General features: G+C 35.4%; 4 protein-coding genes and 1 pseudogene across 4 annotated transcripts; 2 read left to right on the plus strand and 3 right to left on the minus strand.

Moving 5' to 3' along the window:
- Positions 1-4,059: 4,059 nt before the first annotated feature.
- LOC107606906 (uncharacterized) lies at positions 4,060-4,557 on the minus strand. Its single transcript, XM_016308909.1, has one exon. The coding sequence runs from the start codon at positions 4,555-4,557 to the stop codon at positions 4,060-4,062; it is 498 nt and encodes a 165-aa protein (XP_016164395.1).
- Positions 4,558-7,663: 3,106 nt separating this feature from the next.
- On the plus strand, positions 7,664-8,559 carry LOC148550590 (zinc finger BED domain-containing protein DAYSLEEPER-like). Its single transcript, XM_088494543.1, has 3 exons — positions 7,664-7,963; positions 8,044-8,362; positions 8,456-8,559. The coding sequence occupies exons 1-3, from the start codon at positions 7,664-7,666 to the stop codon at positions 8,557-8,559; spliced, it is 723 nt and encodes a 240-aa protein (XP_088350669.1).
- A 337-nt stretch (positions 8,560-8,896) lies between these two features.
- On the minus strand, positions 8,897-10,364 carry LOC148550591 (uncharacterized; annotated as a pseudogene).
- A 2,623-nt stretch (positions 10,365-12,987) lies between these two features.
- On the minus strand, positions 12,988-15,062 carry LOC107608249 (GDSL esterase/lipase At2g30310-like). Its single transcript, XM_016310095.3, has 3 exons — positions 14,413-15,062; positions 13,486-13,747; positions 12,988-13,368 (listed from the first exon to the last, which is right to left on the minus strand). The coding sequence occupies exons 1-3, from the start codon at positions 15,031-15,033 to the stop codon at positions 13,148-13,150; spliced, it is 1,104 nt and encodes a 367-aa protein (XP_016165581.1). The 5' UTR covers positions 15,034-15,062; the 3' UTR covers positions 12,988-13,147.
- Positions 15,063-16,477: 1,415 nt separating this feature from the next.
- On the plus strand, positions 16,478-19,924 carry LOC107606907 (protein FAR-RED IMPAIRED RESPONSE 1-like). Its single transcript, XM_016308910.1, has 6 exons — positions 16,478-16,495; positions 16,872-16,931; positions 17,596-18,362; positions 18,426-18,826; positions 19,104-19,233; positions 19,573-19,924. Exons 1-6 carry the CDS (start codon positions 16,478-16,480, stop codon positions 19,922-19,924), a joined length of 1,728 nt encoding a protein of 575 aa, XP_016164396.1.
- Positions 19,925-20,442: the final 518 nt, after the last annotated feature.

A 20,442-nucleotide genomic window follows, 5' to 3' on the forward strand; every position in this document is an offset into this window, starting at 1 on the left:
TTTTTAAGTATATTTAATCTTTTTTTGCATTTTTTTAGTATTTTTTACATAGTATTTTTTTTATAGTACTGTATTTTAGTATATTATATTTTTTTATTATTATAATAAAAATTAATATTTATTTATAAAATTAAAAATAACATATAAAAATTGACAACTTTTTCAGTATTTTTTTAATAAAAAATAATATTTATTTATTAAATTAAAAATAATATATAAAATAGCATATTTTAGTTTTTTTAAGTACTCTTAATAATCTTATTTTTATTATTATTTTAGGTTCTAATTTTTTAAAAGTTATATTTTTATTATTATTTATAATTAATTTTTATTTAACTTATCATTTCTAATAAGAACAATAATACATATTAATTTTTTTTTTAATACTTTTAGTATTTTTTATTTAAAAAAATTAGGGAAAAACTAATAATAACTAGCAACAAAAACCTAAACGTACGTCGAGTAAACGCAGAAGCTATAATTTCTTGCTTCTAGTGAACGAATTTTTGGGATGTAAAATCATGTTGGTGTTCAGAGAAAAAAATTGCCAAACATCAAAAAACAGCATTCAAAATACTTGAATGCACTTTTATCCTCTCTAACGTGTTTTCCTAAATTGTTTTGCTTCACCTCAACTTGAGTTAGAAAATAAAATTACATCTATGGGTTAAAAGAAAACAAAAAGGCCAAACAAAAAATTAGAAGTTAAAAAAATTTAAATCTGATTTTTATATTTCAAATGCCAAACCAAACTTTTAGTATGTGTTTGCATTAAAATTTGTAAACGAAAATTTACATAAAATTAATTTTACTTAAAAAATGAGTTAGTATTAATGTAGTTTATGATGGACAATTTTTATCTCAAAATAAATTATAATAAATTAAATATTATTTAAATTATATTACTTAAAATTATTTTTAGATAAAAAATTATTAAAAAATATAAATTTAAATAATTATTTTATATTATCTTATCATCTTATTTTAAATATTTAAATAAATTTTAATATTTTTTTAGTATTTTAAGTATTTTTTAACTATAATTTTTTACTATTTATGATTCTAGTACGAGTAGCAAAAAAAATTCATATAAACAAAAAATAATAAAAACTAAAAAAAACAACATATATGAGAGAGCATTAGAAAAAAAATATTATAAAAAAATAAAATTCATCGTATATAAATAATGAAAAGCAAAATTGATAGATAAAAATAAAATTTTTTAATTAATAATCTAATCATAAAAATAACAGAAATTATTTTTCATATAGAATATCCAATAGTATATTTGCTCAATATTGGGAAGGGAGGTGTTTTACCGTATTGTGGATGTCAGTTCAACACGCAGGAGGAGTGTGGTGATAGGGCCAGTTCAAGGTATGGCAGTTTCCTAGCATCACGCAGGAAGCGTGGTGAAGTGGCGGGCAGGCACGAGTAGCAAGATTTTTGTTTAGGTTCCAAGGATGCAAGCAGCAACAAGAGGGCATGTTGCAGGTGGTCTGCATGCAGGGGACAGTACCCCACCCCGATAACTAGCGACTCTCATTCACGCTCTATAAATTGAGCGTCTTGGTTCTTGGTGGAATGCATCTGAAGTGTGTGGCGTGTGTGATACGAAGAAAAAAGAAGAAGATAGGATGAGAGGGGTAAAATAAGAAGCTAACCAGGTTGTGAAGTGTGTGTTATACCAAGAGTTAGGATTTTAGATAGGTGTGTTTAAAGAAAAAAAAATTATATAAAAAAAATTATTAGTTTGTAGTGATTAAAAAAAATGGTACGTAACTATATGACACCCGAAGAACATATCATCAATTATTTGGATCATCTAATTTATGTAAGTTCATAAATTTTATGTATTTAAATAAAAATTTTATTGATATTTATTTATTTTCGAAAATTAATATTATTTAGATTTTTTTATTTTTAAATATAAATATTATTAAATATTTTATATATTTTTGAAAACAAATATTATTTATATTTATGTAGTTATTTTCAAAAATAAATAATAGTGATATTTATTTATTTTCGAAAATAAATATTATTTATATTTATTTATTTTCAAAAATTAATATTATTTAGATTTTTTATTTTTGAATATAAATATTATTAAATAGTTTATATATTTTCGAAAACAAATATTATTTTTTTTATTTATTTATTTTCGAAAATAAATATTATTTATATTTGTTTATTTTCGAAAATAAATATTATTTATATTTATTTATTTTCGAATATAAATATTAAATGTATTTATTTATAATATTTAAATAAGTAAATGTTTTTTATTTGTGATTAGAAATAACAATATGTTATATTCATGTAACTTATTATTATAAATATTTATTTTTATTTATTTAAACTAATATTTAGTGAATACATTTTGTTGAACCAACCAAACAGAAATTTGATGGTTCGTAAATTGGATCCGCCGCAAACGTAGAATTCGATGGTCGAAAATTACTTACGCTCAACAGGATTCTACCACGTCTCTAGGATTGAGTTCATAAAAGGATTTTACCCCTTATGAGCTACTTTGGTAGAAAGGTGGAGGCCAGAAACTCATACTTTTGTATTGTTGGTGGGTGAGGTTACTGTGACACTGGAAGATGTCACTCATATATTTGGCCTACCCATTAATGGAGAGCCTGTGAGCGGCTAGACAGATAGTAGTAGCGACTTCCTACAGAGTCAGAGCATCACTATATTCGGTCCCGAACTGGTTGTCAGTAGTTCTTCGAAATCTTATATAAAGCTGAGTTGGGTTCGGGGTGCCAAAGATGCAGAGCAATTGGACACCGAGGAGTCTATTAAGAGATACATCAGATGGCAGATTTTCTGTTTGTTGGGTTTGACCCTATTCACGGATAAGTTGACCGCATATGCCACGCAAAGTATCTACCCTATTCACGGAGTACGTTCCTCAGCATCCAGATCAGCCACCAGCACCTCAGGGTCCACCTCAGTACGCATTGTTTCAGCCGTTTCCTTATTATATACCACAACTACCAGACCACAGTCATGGTAGCCATCACAGTCACCACAGTGATTCTAGCTACCACGTTCAGTTTGATGACCAATGCGAGGGCAGTTATTACAGACGTCGCAATCAGCATAGTGGGTACAGTCAGCACAGTGGGCACAGTTGGCACAGTGGGCACAACCAGTACTCTCAACACAGTCAGCACGGTCAGTACTCTCAGCACAGCCACCAGGGTCAGCCCAGCCAGCATAATCAGCCCATACTTACCATTCCAGTCGGACATGAATGGTTTGACTTTTCGTCGATCCCATCGCAGATTCCCGTTGACAGTCATGGAGATAAGCAAATACAGCATTGGGCCAATGCTGGCTTGGGTGATTGGCCAAAGCTTACCACTATGCCTACACCGTCAGGGTCGGCTAATGGGCATGGGGCATTAGTAGATATGGCCTATGGTATGTGGGGTCATGCTTCCGGGCACACATCAGGGGGGCATTGTGTGACAGTGGTTTCACCCAGCAGAATTGGGGATTCAAGGTTGTTGACGAGTACAACCCCGGTACATCTGCTCCGCAGAGGCAGGTGGGTCGGCTACTCTGGCTTTGGATGACTCAGTTCGGGGTCATCTGTATGACCTACGGACGGAACGAAATCCACCTGATAGGTTTACTCCGTCGCGGTTCGGTCAGAGCATGATGGGCAAGGGACTGAACTGGTTGGTTCGAAAGAAGTGAGCTTGAGTTTAAGTTGGTTAGGGTTAATTTTAAGAATTAAGTTGATTTAATTCGTAGTTAATCTTTCGTAATGTTTACCTATGTTTAATTTTAATTATGGTGTCAGAATTAGGTGAATGTAAATATTGGTTAATCTTTTGTATGCGTACCTCACAAAGGCAGTAAATGATAATATTAACTAAACATTAAAAACATCAAAAACATCAATGGATAAACCCAAATTAAAAATACAAACACGACGAATATCAAAAAACATCAATTGACAAAATCCAAAGTTAAAAATACAAACACGCTTGCATATATGAAAAACATTAACTGAAAAACACAAAAAACAAAAAAGACCTAGGGAGGACCAATGTCACCAGCACCACTTGGTCTAACACGTTGGGGACATCGACTCCGACTATGATCCTGAGCACCACATAGACGGCATATCTGAGGACCACGCATGTCGCATGAATCCATTTCATTCAAGTATCGGGTTAACTTGGGACGACCTTTCAACGTGCGCCTCAAGGCAGGATTAGCGACCAATGTGGGTCCATAATAAGCAGGCCATGTCTCTACATCACCTAATGGTACGAACTCAAATCTGTAGACCTTATGAGTCTCTGTCATCCTGTACACATCATGCACATACAGCTGGCAATTGAGTCGCTGGTTGGCACAGTAAGCAATAACATGTCGACATGGTAGTCGTTCTACCTGAAAGTGCCCACAGTCACACGTCCGTCGCGCAAGATCAACTACCAACACCTTTCCGTTAGGCATTTCACGCACCTCAAACACCTCGTTTCGTCTATTAAACCGGTGCACAACTATATTTCCAGCACGTTGCATATTTGCCTCTATCCACTTTTGTGCAAATACAGAGTAAGTAAATCCGGAACGCTTATGTTCGTGAGTCTCGGCACTCTTCCGTGTAAATAATTCGTTTAACCGATAATATGTTAGTTGGACAAGGGCCAACACAGGGAGGTTTCGGGCACCCTTCAACACTGAATTAATGCACTCCACAAGGTTCGTCGTTATATGGCCCCATCGATGACCCCCATCAAATGCCAATACTCAGTGTTTAAGTCCAATGGCATCGCACCACCGGGCATATGCCTCTTCTCGCTCTTCCAACCTCTTATAGTTAATGTTGTACTCCTCCACCGTCCTTGAATACCCTATGTTGACATCAAGTTTTTGCAGGTGCGGTACTTTGAATGCCCTTAAAAAGTTGCTACCGATGTGCCTTATACAAAACATCCACCATGCTCTCGGAGGTTGCCAATCACCACTGGAACAATTTACTGCTGCCCGGATTGACTCATGTCGGTTTGAGATAGGGGTGGCAAACGGGCCTAAACACGCCGGGCTGGCCCGCATAACCTGCCAAAAAAAGGCGGACCGGGCTGGAATTTTGGGACCGCCGAAAGACAAAAGCCCACCTAACCCACGCCGCTCAAACCGTGGGCTTCGGCGGGGTGAGGCGGGCTTCCCCGGCGAGCTGAGGCATTTTTTTTTTGTTAAAAGGATGATTTTTCAGCCCAAATCCAGAACCCATGAACCCACTCACCCCCGACCTGACCCAAATCCCCAGCGAAACCCTAATGAATCCCTAATTCCAATTTCCAAATTTGCAGCTTCTTCGTCTCCTCGACAGCTCGACCTCAATCCTCAGTTCCTCACCGTCACTCTCAGTCTCTCACTCGGTCACTCCCTCGGTCCTCAACAGTCAACACAGAGGACAGAGCTTCAGCCTTCAGCCTTCAGCTTCTCCAGTCTCCAGCGTTCAGCCTTCAGCTTCCTCCCCAAGGTCTTCAATCCTCACTGTCACTCTCAGTCTCTCACATGGTCACACCTCACACCTGCCGTCTCGCACTTCCATCGACCTCAGCCGTCAAGATCGCACTTCCGTCGACCTCAGCCGTCAAGCTCGCACTTCAGAGTTTCGTCCTCACCCCTGACGCTCGCTGAGTCGCAGTCACTGAGTCACCGTCGATCTTCGGTCCTCGTGGCCTCGTGGGTTCTAGCCACCGCTGCTGCTCCGTGTAGCCGTCGTCGCTGCTGGTCTCGGTCCTGGGCTCCTGGGTCTTGTCCTCTCGCTGCTGGTCTCGCTCTCTGGGACTCTGGGTCTCCTTGTTTATCTTCATCGCTGCGACATGGCTTCTCCTCGCCTCCTCTGTCCTGGTCCTCGCCTCCTCTGGTTAGTTTTCTGGCTTAGGGTTTGAGATTCATCAATTTAGGTTTGTTTGTTGTGTTTTGTTCTGTTTGATATAGGTAAATTAGGGTTTATGGTTGATAATGGTTGATATTTGGTTGAGTTTTGATTATGGTTGATATTTAGTTAAATCTGATTATGGTTGAGTTTTGATTAGGGTTGATAATGGTTGATATTTGGTTAAATCTGATGCAGATTCAGAAATTATTTCCTGTTTTTTGTGTTGTTTGATAATGGTTGAGTTTTGATTATGGTTGATAATGGTTGATATTTGGTTGAATACTTGAATCTGATGCAGATTCAGAAATTGTTTGCTATTTTTTGTGTGGTTTGCTAATGGTTGAGTTTTGATTAAATCAGATGAGTTGATATTTGTTTTATTTCAGATTCATATAAACAATTTACATTTACTTTTATTTCAAAAAATATGAATTCTGAAACTGTGAGTAACCTTGTTACTACTGGAGTTGGTTCTGAGGCTGCTCCGGTCGAGGTTGATAAACCTAGTTCGAAAAGGCTGAGACCAGCAACATCCGATGTTTGAAATTTTTTCAAAAAGCTCGGTCCAGATAAGGATGGAGTAGAACGTGCTGAGTGTAAAGGATGCAAGAAGGTGTTTAAAGCAGGAGATAAGCGATATGGCACTTCTACTATAAAACGACATCTTGATAGTTGTACTCAAATTAAGCATGAAGATATTGGTCAGATTATAGCAGAATTGCAACTTAAAATGAGATTGATTCAGGAGTGGCTAGAGATATGTTTGCTTCTTATGTAGTTGCTGGGGATAAGCCTTTTAATATGGTTGATGATAGGAGATTTAGAAATTGGGTGAAATATATTAGTCCAACTTTGAAACTTCCTTCTAGGAATACGGTTAAGGCTGACATAGTGAAAGTTCACAAGAGAGAAGCTGCGAAACTTAAAAAAAATTTAGTTTCCATTCCAAATAGAATTTGCTTAACATCTGATCTTTGGACTTCCAGTACCAATGAGGGGTTTATATGTTTGACTGCACATTTTATTGATGAGAACTGAAAATTACAGAGTAAAATTCTCAATTTTTGTCATATGCCTCCTCCTCACACAGGATTTGATTTGTCTTCTAAAATCTTTACACTTTTGATTGAGTGAAAAATTGATAAAAAGATTTTTTCCATTACTTTGGATAATGCTTCTTCTAATGATACTTGTGTTGAACACTTGAAAAGTACTTTGGATGTGCATGGTTCATTGTTGTGTGGTGGTGAATTCTTTCATGTTCGTTGCTCTGCTCATATTTTAAATCTTATTGTCCAAGATGGAATGAAAATATGTGGTGATACAGTGCATAAGATTAGAGATTCTATTAAGTATCTGAGAAAATCTGAAAGTCGAATGGTTAAGTTTAAAGAATGTTTTGAAGATATTGAGGGACTTGAGTATACGACTGCATTATGTTTAGATGTTCCTACTAGGTGGAATTCACTTTATGCAATGCTTGCAAGTGCTATTCCTTATAAGAAAGCTTTTGAAATGTATAAAGTAAAAGAAGCTGGATTTATGGAGTATTGTCCTTCATCAGATGAGTAGAGAAAAACTGAAAAGATATGTGATTTCTTGTTACCATTTTACGAAACTACCAAGTTGATGTCTGGAACTTCTTACCCAACATCCAACTTGTATTTTTTACAAGTTTGGCAAATCTAGCTTATTTTAATGAATAGTTTGAAGAATGATGAGGTGCTTATAAGGAACATGGGAGAAAAAATGATGATTAAGTTCAAGAAATATTGGGAGGAATACAGTGTTGTTCTTGCATTTGGGGCAGTTCTTGATCCTAGATTTAAACTCAACACTTTGGTTCATTGCTATAATGAGATTGATCCTATTAGTTCTAAAGACAAAGTGGAGCATGTGAAGAGTAAGTTATACAAGCTCTTTGAGGTTTATGACCACAATTCCTCTACAACTGTAGAGAGTTCTTCCCAACTTTCAAGTAATTTTTCTCAAGCAACATCTTTTGCAATTGGAACTCAGCTTATTAAAATTGTTGGTGTAAGTATTTTTATCTACTTGGTTATATGTATTTTTTATTTTTCATACTTTTTGATTCATATATTGTTTGCAATGCAAAGGATTTGATGTCCCGTAATCAAGAAGCTGAAGTGAAAAGTGGAAAGAACCAACTTGATATTTATTTGAGTGAGGCAACATTATTTTGCAATGATGCAATCATTGATATTTTGCAATGGTGGAAAGACAACCATCATCGTTTTCCAACACTATCACTAATGGCACGAGATTTGTTGAGCATTCCTATTACTATCGTGGCTTCAGAATCTGCATTTAGCATGGGTTCTCATGTTTTGAATAAGTATAAAAGTCGTTTGTTGCCAGATAATGTTGAAGCGGTGATTTGCACCAGAAATTGGATACGTGGATATGATGATTTTGGTATAATTATATTTATGACATACAACATACTTGAGTGAATTTTGAACATTATTATATACTATTTTTCTAATATATTTATTTACTTTTTTCTAGAGGAAGATAAAGATGAGGAAGATATTGTAAAAGGAGAAGGCTATTCTTCAGGAGTTGGTTCCAATGATGTTATTGACTTACATGAAGATGAAGATGAAAATTAAGTGTTTCGAATTATGTTTAATTTGCTTTGAAGACTATTTATAATTATGTTTTTGGATTTTTGCTTATATTTATTTTGTCTATGGGACTATTTATAACTATCTTTTGTATTTTGGATTATGTTTATTATTTTGGAGACTATTTATATTTAATATTTGCATTTATATTGATTTAAATAGAAGATATGTCCTTATAAATATTAAAAGAAAAAAAGAAATTTAGGCGGGCTAACCTGCCATTAGGCGGGGCGGGCTTCCCCGCCTGCCACCCCTAGTTTGAGATCATACCCACACCGTTTTTTCTAACAACATGCCTTCGTAGATTCCTGAGAAAGAAGTGTCACGCATCAGCTGTCTCCCCCTCCACCAGGGCAAAGGCGATAGCCACAATGTTCTGGTTCCCATCTTGTGCAACAGCAACCAGAAGTGTACCTTTGTATTTTCCGTATAGGTGTGTGCCGTCAACCTGAACTAGAGGCTTGCAATGCTTGAACGCCCTAATGCATGGATTGAAACACCAAAATACGCGGTGAAGTATTATAACACCGTCCGCCTCCTCACTCCCGTTGTACAGGGGTCGTATTTCTATTTGGACAATTGAGCCTAGCATCTTCTGAACCATGACTAAGAGCCACCGTGGCAAAGTATGGTAAGAATCCTCCCAACCACCGAAAACTTTGGCTATAAACTTCTGCTTTGCCAGCCAAGCCTTTCGGTAACTGATGGTGTAGTTGAACCTTGACTGCACTTCCGCAATTATAGATTTGACCTTGATGAACGGGTCAGTCTCAACCAATCGCCTTATAGCCTCAGCAACTGTGTCCGAGTCTGACTTAGAATGGTCCTATGAGATCGTTCCCATGGTGCACGTGTGCCTACCATTGTATCTCCGTATCTCCCAATAACCTTTTTTTCATATCAAGCTAGCTCGGATGAGCCAGTCGCACCCATGCCCATACGTCTTGCATTTTGCATAGAACGTCTGTGGTTCGGACTCATAAACATTTAGTCGACTCCTCTAGAGATAGTGTAACTTTTGATTGCTGCAATGACAGACTTTCTAGAACTATACTCCATTCCGATCCTGAACTCTCCGTCCTCAGGGTCAGCAACACCTACAGAAAGCAGAAATCATCATTCATTGATCCATCCAAAATATAAAAACCCAAAAACGTATTATTCACTCATCACGTACCTATGTTTGCATATTCCGGGAATTCCGGTGCATTCATGGCATCAAGATCCAAGTTACGCATAAAAGGTGGGACGTTCATCGGTTGACTAACTGCGAAATGAACCACTATATTCTCCGCTGCTGGCTCGACTCCCACATCACGATCCTCGTCTTCGTCGCCGGCTTCATAAGTGGCTTCGAAGTCCTCTTCACTGTTACTGTTCATTCCTTTGTACATTGCAACTCTATCATCCTCTATATCTAAATCATTTTGAATCTCATCTGCCTCTACATTTTCAAACTCAACATACAGCTCAATCTGTGGCTGTCGCATTTGAGTCTGCCGGTGAATTTGGAATATATTCTACATACTCGCTTCGTCAATGATCGGCATAATATCAAACTGTATTAGAACACCAAAAACTATAACCGGATTCCGATACAAAATACTGCTGACTCTCATCAACATTCCGTTCTCCATGCTTTGACAGAGACCGTTCTGAAGATCCATCGACGTCATGGTGCATGGAATCACAAACGAAAATGGATTCTGACACACAAACCTCACTTCTTCATGAGTATTCCGTATAATCTCACCGTTGCGATACACTACCAAGTTTGTGGTACCCTTCATTATACTAGCAACACAATCAAAGAACACTCTTCCTTGTAATGAAAATGATACCGAATTTTGCCTTATATATAGCGGAGCACTCAACATGCCCCCCACGTGCTGACTCAGCATGCTCCCACTTTTTGATTCATCAGCCAATGACAGTTTGCCACGTATAACACGCCTCTCCCCCCTCCCCTTCCCCGGTGTTGATTCAACACGTCTCCCATGTACTGTAACTCCATGTAACCAGACTTCACCACATGGCTATTACTCCCCTCCACGGGTTGCATTCAACACCCTTCCGTGTTGAATTTTTATCTGACAGCTCCCAATTTGTAAATACATGTACTGCATCTATTTTTAAATAAAACATCAATAATAAATTCATAACCAAATTTTTTAACCTAAAAATAAACATAAAACTTTTTTTTTTTTTTAGCTTTAGATATTAAATTTCAGAATCATATTTACATTTAAAAAGAAAAAGAAAAAGCCAAAAAATAAAACTTCTAAGAAAACTAAACACACTCCTAGTCTTTGGCATCCCTTCCATCTCGGATCGCTGTTTCATGAGCACACTGCAATGCTGCATGACCTATTGATTCCATCCTTCGAGAATCGTCATGACCGAAGCAATTCCCGTGACACATAAAGAAGGAATGGGAATCAGGGATCACTAGTTTCAGGTTTGAAGGATTTGATCCACCGGGATTCATCAAATTAATATAAAAGTAATGGATCGCCTCCACCTTGAGCCAATCCTCCAAGACCTGTAACACTTCTGCCTTGGGCCTCGTTTTCTTACTAGTTGATGTTAACTACATGATACAAAAGGCTCATCATGAGGTTCTATTGGATAATCATTTTCCGGGATAATTGGTTGCAGCCAAAAAATCAGTCACAACATAACACTATCTAATCTCATTGGAATTAGGAATACATTGGGATGGGTTTTCGAACCTGCGTCTCTTCAACTATCACTTTTTTGTATTGTAACAAAAAAAAATAACTAAAAATAGTTAAAATATATTTTATTTAATATTTATTAATTATTAAAATATTTGTTTTTTCTTTCTAGTGACACTATTTTTGTATAGGAAAAATATATGGTGTCAATGCCATCCGCACAATTGGTTTATTGAAATAATGAAATAAGGAAATAATTAAATAAATAATAGAACCGGTGCGTAAGATCTTAGTCCCGGCTAGGGCTGGCAATTTATATCCTACTCGCGAGTATTCAATCCGATCCAACCCGTTTGAGTAGGGTAGGCTATCCGATCCGCTGCGAGTAGGGTAGGGTAGGGTCTGGGTATGCCTGCGGGTAGGGTAGGGTACGGATTTATGGTGTACCCTATCCTACCATACCCTACCCGCACCTCATATATAACACATATATTTTATAAAAATTAAGTATATAATGAAAGAAGTGAGAGTTGAACCCACAACTTTCTTTATGTAATGATTTACAATAAGTGAAGAACCACTAAAACTAGTTAGTTAATTTAATAATTTAGAGTATTAGCTTTTTATTTTTTATGTTATTAATATATATAAAATTTAAAATGATTGAATTTTATATTTACTTTGAAAAAATTTGATATTTCTGCGGGTAGAGTAGGGTAAGATAGGGTTTAGAAATTTAGGGTGTGGGTAGGATTAGGGTTGAGAGATTCTCAACCCGCGAGTTGGACCCTACCCTACCCTACCCATTACCAGCCTTAGTCCCCACTTGCATCGTGAGATTTTCCATATTATTCTATATAGAGTTAGGATTTAAAAAATTTAAAGGTTCGATTAAAATTTAAATAGAATTGAATCGAATATAGTAAAATAATATATTTATGTATAATATTTATATATTTTTAGAAAAAAAAATTTATTAATTTATTAATTATTTTTTTAATTTTTTAACCAATTCATTACTTAAATTAGATCGTTTTAGTGATTGATTTTTTATTAATCCAGTTGTACTCATCGGTTCATCCAATTCTTAAAATCATAGTAAAATTACTTATTAAAATTTTAAAATAAATAATTTTATGATATATTTTAAAATTTTTATGATACAAAAAATAATTCAAAATTCACGTTAAATAAAAGAGACTCTTCTTGTCAATTTAAATTTATAGAATACGTGGTTTTGTGATAATTTCTAATAAGCTCACGAGTATATCAAGCACCAAACATTGGAATTGATCGTCAATTTAAGGACTTGTTAGATGAAATATATAGACAATTTAAATTTCACCTCAGCTCAATATCTTCTAAATTGAAAGCCGCCCATCTTGTGGAACTCTCTGGATGGGTAAAAAGGAGTAAAATTTAAGATAGTTGTGGATACTACAATGAAGATGATAAAAATATCTTTTCATGAAGAAGCTTTGGTTAAAAGTGTGGTTTATTTATTTAGCCACACTTTAAAAAAAATAACACTTTTATAAATATCAAAATCTAATCATACAATTCATCATCCAAGAGTCAAAAAGAAATATATTCACATGAAGACAATTATAAAATCTTCATTGTAGTATCTACCTTTTTGTATTAGTATATCTGTAGGTAAAAGTCTTCCAAAGAAATTTATTTATTTTTTCGGTACAGGACTTTCACATCAATTCAATACTTCAATTATTCAGAATGATTGAACTTCATCTGTTTTTGCTTTCTTTTTTGTTATTTATTTTTCTCACCAAGGTCTTCAGACCAATTGCTTATTTCAACAATTCGTCGGATTCATGAATCAAACGATGCTGTTACGCCCTATCAATCATCCACCTATATGTTTATAGTGAGATCATTTACACTTTTTCAAAAGTATAATCCATATGAAATTGGAACTTGGGCAGAACTTCCATTTCTAAGTACTTAGCAATATACTGGTAGGTTGCTTCTGTTGGATGTACACTGTCCCAAAATACGTACTTTGAAGCATCATCACATACCGGTGTGATTTCGTTACACAATGGAGTCACTTCAAATAAACCAGTCCCACAACATCCTCTCTTGGTTTCCTTGAAACCTGTTTGATCAAAGATACCAAAAGAAAATATAATAATTGAAATCACAAAAGTTCATTCAATTTTTAAAGCTAAGACCTTTGTGAAATGAATATTGTAATGCATAAATTATAGCTCACCGTATTTTTCAGGTTGACTAATGAGGTTGATCAATGGGTCATATATGTTTGTATAAACAACTCTGCTTCCTGGAAGCATTTCTTGCAGTACAAGTAATCGCTTCGCCAATTTTTTGTTGTAGATCTCAGCATCTGAATTCTCATCCTCTACACATTTCTTTTCCTTTAAACTCACACACTTGACTGTAATTTGAATGGGAATGCAACCAATGCATGAAAGCCCAGTCACAGAAAATTTTCTGCATCCAACTTCGTATAGTTCCTACAATTGTGCACAAATATCATGCTAACAAGTATTGCACCTATTGTCGTTATTTATAAGTTTTTTTTTTTTTTATTACTTTCTTGAGACCAAACTAATGTTAAAATTGGACTAAATTAATAGCAACGTAAATCTTTAGAAATAAAACTAATTAATGTCATGAAAATTTTAGGGGATAGTTTGCTATTATTATACATATTTCTAAAGGAATAAATAATTGGTTTAGGACTTGTTTGCGCGCCATTCTCGAAGAAGATATTTTTATAATTAATATTTTTTTAAAGATCTTTTTACAAAAGTAAAAGTGGTTTTATATTTGGATATCTCATGTAAAAATATCTTTTTATTTATCAATTGTTTGGGTAAAATAAGATAAAAGTACTTTTTTGTTTATTTATTATGTGAAAAATATCTTTTTTTTAAAGAAAAAAAATATCTTTTAAAAAAAATGAAAATTGTACCTTTTTAAAAAAAGATGTTTTTTTTATTTTTCTAGTACTTTTATTTTTACTATTAGAAATTTTCTAAATACACTAAAAAATAAAAAAAAATCTTTTTTCATTGAAAAAAATCTTTTTTTTTATCGATTTAATGACACTCAAACAAGTACTTAGTCTTGACATTAGCATAGTAATGTGATTAAGAGATGAAACTTGCTTTTTTACCTTGATGAAGATTTGAAGCTTGTTTTGTATAAAATCTTGGTATCCATCAATGTTGAACTCAGATCTTCTAGTGGGAATGTCATAAAAGTTGAAAAGGAAATCATTAGTTCCTGCACTAATAATGACCAAAGCATCTCCGATTATTCTTTTAGCTTCTTTTTCCCCAACAATGCACTTGATTTTTTCTACATAAGCTTTGAAGAGCTCAATCTGCTTAGACATTGGTATGGCACCGGTCAAAACCGCGGTGAACTCATCGAAACCCGAGCCGCCGGAGGCAAAGCTAACACCAGTTAGGAGCTCTTCGTTGGAGAGGTTTGGGTCCAAGAAAGGAGGGACAGTGTCTTTGATGTTCAAAATGGAAGCAATAAAGTCAGGAACCAATTTTCCATTGGAGAATCTTCCAGTGGGAACATGGCCAGGGAAATCTCTTCCATATGGATAATGATTTGCTTTTCCTAATGTTTTGATGTAGTTGTTGTTTCCTGTGTCCACTGTTGAATCACCAAAGATTAGAATTGATGAGAATTTTGGTCTATTCAATGTATTGTTGCTTGTAGCAATAACAATGGTGCAAAGATTAATCAAAATGATGATGAAGTGGGCTTTCGTATATGCCATTTTTGGCTCTATGCATTTTTCATATGATATGGCTTAGATCATTATATATAAGCAATTCATGTGATATGAAAAGAGAAGGGTTAATTTCTTTTGGGGTTTAAATTTGTGAATTACAAGAGAACTTTGCTTAAGAAATCAAAACTTGAGATAGATGTTAAGACAGGTAGTTTAGGTGGGGGAAAATAACATGAAATGAAAGGAATCCTGGTGAATTTGATTGAGCCAAGTGTTAGCAATCTTGAACATTCTTATTTTGTGACAGAGGATTGAAGCAATTGGATTGTGTTCGAAAATTCGAAAGGGAAAAAATGGGAACATTTTAATAAATTATAGAATAATGCAAAGTTTGACTAACTATTTGTTCTTACATACTTTAATTAAGCTCTAGTAAGTAGTATATATGTGCATGATACATCAGAGTCTCTAAGGTAATTATAATCTTTTCATATAATTGCTTACAGATATAAAAAAGAGTAACTAGAAATATTCTCTACGCATCATTGCAGTAATGATAAATTGACTAATTGTAAGATATGGTCCATTCTTGATTTATTGACTATTTATTGAATCTATAAGAAAAAGAAACTGAATTTTTTTTTTTTTTGGGTGAATAAATTGAAAATTCTACTAAAAAATGATTAATAGATAAAAAATGCTATAATCCTCGCCTAGTCGTCTTTGAGTACACTCCACAGAAAAAAACTAGTTTCTACGGCAGTGTATTTATTTGTACGAAAATAATTTCGCAAGGCTCACAAAAACCGAAGAATCATTGATGTTTTTGGTTTGCACCTAAAGAAACTGCAGATAGCATTCGCGGATTTGCAAACAGACACTTAGCTTGGAACAAAATTAGAGTAAAAATACAATTTTGTTTTTATTTATTCACACAAAAGACAATGCAACTTTTAATAAAAATAAAAAATTTAACTTTTATCTTCGTTCATGATCTCTTACATTATAACTCAATTCGGTTTTATTTGTCTTAATTCCAACTTTAATGACCTTCATTACTCTTTTAACAATCAAATGGTCATATTATCAATACTATTCATTAAAGAAAAGTATATGGAACCGAAGTGACCAGTCAAGAAGTAAACAAAATCACATTAATCTATAATTATCTTAATTAATTTAATTTTTTTAATTTACAATATTTGTTATTAATTGCTGTTTCATTGACGGCACCGACCTTCTCCATCGGACCATCCAAGCGCTGCTCCATTCTCAAGTGAAGTCTACGCTCCCGATTATTCATCCTATCTTCCTCTCGGCAGATACGGTGCATGGTTCGCTCTTGGTTACATCAGCGGCGCCAACCTCCTCCAATCACCCATCCAAGAGAAGGGTGCGGTGCAACACGTCCGGAAGAGAGCATCTTCCATGGCGTTTTCAATCCTGGAAGGCGGATCGATTAGTACATTGATCAATCCAACACAAGGCGATGAACAATTCAGTGTGGGTGAAATAGTTATTCAAGAGCAAGAGGGGTCGAAGATATGTTGCATAAGCTGCTCCTGCGTTGTAAGAAATTTTATAACAATGTGTTATTTGAATGTTTATTATTCATACTAATTAGATATTTTTTCAGTTCAAAAAGTATATTCATTTGAAAAATTATGGCACAGTGATATATTTAGTTGAGCAAAGTATGCTTAAAATTGCTACTAAATACTTACCCAGCATGTTCAAATCATAAAAATTGCCCTCATTAAAGTATGCTTAACTCCCAGATTTGTTTTGCAATATTTTTTGAAGGTTTTTATTGGACTCATTCATTATATAGTAAGGAAGGATCTTAATTTGATAATGATTTTTTCCGGTGTCTTTAATTGAAGGTCGACAAAATTACCGACGTCGTTTTAACTATAAAGGATGAGTTGGACTCGGGACACGAGGTTTGAATGTGCTATGTGAATGTTTCTAATTCATGCTAATTAGATGTTTTTTAAGTCACATTAGATTTTTCACTGTGTTAATTTTGTATTATTGACTAAGAAACAATATGTGCTCTTTTTGGTAGTATTTATGCCTTGGCAAGGTTTTGATGAGAATATGCTTTGATTTTACTTTTCATCTACTTTCTTAGGTTAGGTTACATCAATTCGGTATATGCTTTCAATATAGTATAACTATATTAGTGAGTGCTATATGAATCCTGATTGTACACTTCACTAAAGTTCAAATATCATTTTTATATTTATAATCATAGGCTTTTACTGAAATTCTTCGCAAGTTACTATATAAAGGTGTTTTGTGATTTGTGAACCTATCAAATGTATTGGTTCCTTATGTGATCAACTCATTAACCATATAAATTCAAACCAATCCAACATTTAATATATTGGGTTGGGATAAAGTTTTGGTTAGTATTTATAGTGAAACAAATCTGTATGATTATAGATGTTTTTTAAGTTCAAAAAGCTCAATTATTTGAAAAATTCGGGTACACTTAAATATTTATTTGAGATATTATTAAAGTATGCTAGGAATTGGTATTAAATATTTACTGTGTTAGAGCTAGTTTTAATTCGTATCTAATTTTGTGTATTGACGTTACAGTTGCCAAATCATAGTGGCGTCGGTGAAGAGGAAATTCCAGTCATAGGAATGAGTTTTGGTTCGTTGCCTCTTGCACATAAATTTTATGCAAACTATGCAAAGAAAGTTGGGTTCGTTACTAAAATTAGGAACACAAATTTCGACAAGGCGCAGAAGGAATCAAAGATACCGGTTAATCAATCTATTTACTGCACGCGAGAAGCTTATCAAGAGTCTAGGGTGAACGCAGCAACTCGAGCAAACAGAATTACAGCCACGAGATGTAGAGCAAGGATGTATGTCATACTGGACAAGGAGAAGGGAAGTTGGGTTGTGTCTAGATTAGAATTGAGGCATTCTCACCCCTGTTCGGCTAAGAAAGCTGTCCACTATCATGAGTACCGGAAGCTGACCATGCATGCTAAGTGCGTCATTACAGATAACGACGAGGCTCAAATAAGACCCAACAAGACATATCTAGCACTGGCAAACGAGGTTGGTGGGTCCTCAAACCTGGGTTTTTCAGAAAAGGATGTCAGAAATTACATCACACGCAATCTCCGATACTCCGATGACAATGAGGACTTCCAGGGAATGATGAATTATTTCGTTCGAATGAAGGAGATCAATCCCAACTTTTTTTATGCCATAGATGTTGACGATGCTAATAAATTTAGGAGCGCACTATGGGTAGATGCAAGGTGTAGGGTTTCGTATGAATATTACGAAGATGTGGTGTCGATTGACACCACTTACAGAAAACAGATCTGTATACTTATTGGTGAATTGTAAGAGCAGTTATTTGTTAAATTTGTCTTGTTGCCTCACAGTTATTTTTGCTCTTTTCACAGGCTTGGTCTGCCGTTTGCATCCTTTGTCGGTGTAAACTACCATGGGAAGTCTACTCTTCTTGGCTGTGCTTTACTTGGGAGCGAGGAGATCCCTAGTTTTGAGTGGGTGTTCACACAGTGGGTGAAATGCGTCGGGACTATGCCAAGGGAGATTATCACTGACCAGTGCAAGGCGATGGCTGGTGCTATTAGGAAGGTCCTACCTGATACTGTCCACCGATGGTGCATCTGGCACATAATGAAGAAATCACAATTCAAGCTCAGTGGATACGCTAGGTACGAAGAATTGAATGCAATGATGAATCACATTGTGTGGAATTCTCCTTCAACTGAATCGTTCGAGGTTGATTGGGCTGGTTTTGTCAAACAATTTAACTTAGGCCAGAACAGATGGTTAACATGTATGTTATTGTTAAATTAAATCCCGTCTATTGGTTTTTAGTTGCCTATTTATTCACTTCATGTTATCTTTGTCGGCTTGATTCCGCTCTTATGTTTTTGCTAAGAAATGTAGCTGAGGTTTCCACCCCTATAGTCAGTGGATGTTCTTTTCAATACATAAACAGATGTTTTTTCTCGTAGTGTGTCTGGATTTTTTTTAATTTATTTTATCATTGCGTTGGAATCTGTCATCATGTTGTTTATAAGCGGCACTCTTATGCATTTTTTTTTGGGCAGACCTTTATGCGAATCGACGGAAGTGGGTTCTAATATTCTTCAAGAGTGAATTTTGGGCAGGCATGAGGAGTACACAGCGTAGTGAAAGTATGCACGCATTTTATGGTGGATACCTGCATTGCAAGAGTGGGTTGGTTTAGTTCGTCCATGAATACGACAATGTGCTTGGAAACAAGGAGCAAAAGGAGCTGGAAGATGATGCTGCAGACTCAAAAGGAGTCATCCCATGTATAGGGAGCACGGGCATTGAGAGACAGTTTCAGCAGGAATACACCAGTAGTATGTTCAGGACTCTTCAGCTGGAGGTAAGAAAAAAAACCAATTGCGTGGTTCGATTAATTGAACAAAAGGGAGATACAATTTCTATTAAAGTGGACGAGTAGAAGGTATTCTGGGGGAAGCCTGTCTACCATACTTTCATGGTCGAGTTTGACCCTTAACACACCCTTGCGGTGTGGTCATACTATAGAGTTCACACAGTACCGAGCTGCTATGTTCTTCCTCGATGGAGTAAGAATGTTATCCGCAAGCACACTTACATCAAGAGTAGCCATGACGTGGCTCGGAGTGATGAAAGCAACAACTTGTTCAGGCATCTGTGTTCAGAGTTCTATAATGTTGCTCAGGAGTTTATTGCTTGTGATGAGGAAGCAGCCATCTTGCAAGCTGCCCTTTGGGAAGCAAAGTCCAAGCTGACTGATTACCGTGCCAGCATGCGTTCCACTACTGTTGCTGCGACTCAGAATACCATGCCCACACAGAGCACAGGCGGTGCTATTGTACATGACATACCGGGACCATCAAGACCAAAGGACGACTGAAGAGTAAGAGACTTGGAGCAAAGTTGGACAAGTCAATTAAGAAGTCAATGCAAAAAAGGAGGAGGAAGTCACATCTGGTATGTGTTAGAAGCGACATATATTTTAAATTTTCCTTACGAAATGGTGTTCTTGATTAATGTATATTGTTCTGTTTGTGTTGTGCATCTTGTAGGATGAGGTTGACCTTCAGTCAGATAATGATCATCATGGTTCTGTAAATAAAAGATTTGAGGATTCTACTATATGGAATTCATTGGATGGTGGCAGATTCATACACCTGTTGAATTCTTTTAGGCATATATAGTTAGGTTTCTTGGCGTGAGTTTAGTGACATTCTTTAGATACAACTTAATAAACTATTCTCTTTTCTGTTTTGTCACTTGCATTTATCCTGTTTTGAGGTATTCATTCAAAGAAACAAAATCACAACTGTTGTTATCTTTTCCCCATTTATTTTTTATTAAGGTTTTAAAGAAACGAATTGTCACATATTTGTTCACAAAAAACAAATAGTTTAA

The sequence above is a fragment of the Arachis ipaensis genome, chromosome B7 (genome assembly GCF_059453495.1).
Source record: "Arachis ipaensis isolate K30076 ecotype BB chromosome B7, ASM5945349v1, whole genome shotgun sequence".
In the NCBI taxonomy this organism is placed as follows: Eukaryota; Viridiplantae; Streptophyta; class Magnoliopsida; order Fabales; family Fabaceae; genus Arachis; species Arachis ipaensis.

Bases quoted from the DNA above. Each gene is read 5' to 3' on its own strand.
- LOC148550590 (XM_088494543.1), top strand. From the start codon at position 7,664: ATGGGAGAAAAAATGATGATTAAGTTCAAGAAATATTGGGAGGAATAC. The intron at 7,964-8,043 runs GTAAGTATTTTT...TGCAATGCAAAG, and splicing joins AGCTTATTAAAATTGTTGGT to GATTTGATGTCCCGTAATCA. The intron at 8,363-8,455 runs GTATAATTATAT...ACTTTTTTCTAG, and splicing joins ACGTGGATATGATGATTTTG to AGGAAGATAAAGATGAGGAA.
- LOC107606906 (XM_016308909.1), bottom strand. From the start codon at position 4,557: ATGCAACGTGCTGGAAATATAGTTGTGCACCGGTTTAATAGACGAAAC.
- LOC107606907 (XM_016308910.1), top strand. The intron at 16,932-17,595 runs GTTTGAATGTGC...TTGACGTTACAG, and splicing joins AGTTGGACTCGGGACACGAG to TTGCCAAATCATAGTGGCGT. The intron at 18,363-18,425 runs GTAAGAGCAGTT...CTCTTTTCACAG, and splicing joins TGTATACTTATTGGTGAATT to GCTTGGTCTGCCGTTTGCAT.
- LOC107608249 (XM_016310095.3), bottom strand. From the start codon at position 15,033: ATGGCATATACGAAAGCCCACTTCATCATCATTTTGATTAATCTTTGC. The intron at 13,748-14,412 runs GTAAAAAAGCAA...GCACAATTGTAG, and splicing joins AGCTTCAAATCTTCATCAAG to GAACTATACGAAGTTGGATG. The intron at 13,369-13,485 runs GTGAGCTATAAT...TTGATCAAACAG, and splicing joins TAGTCAACCTGAAAAATACG to GTTTCAAGGAAACCAAGAGA.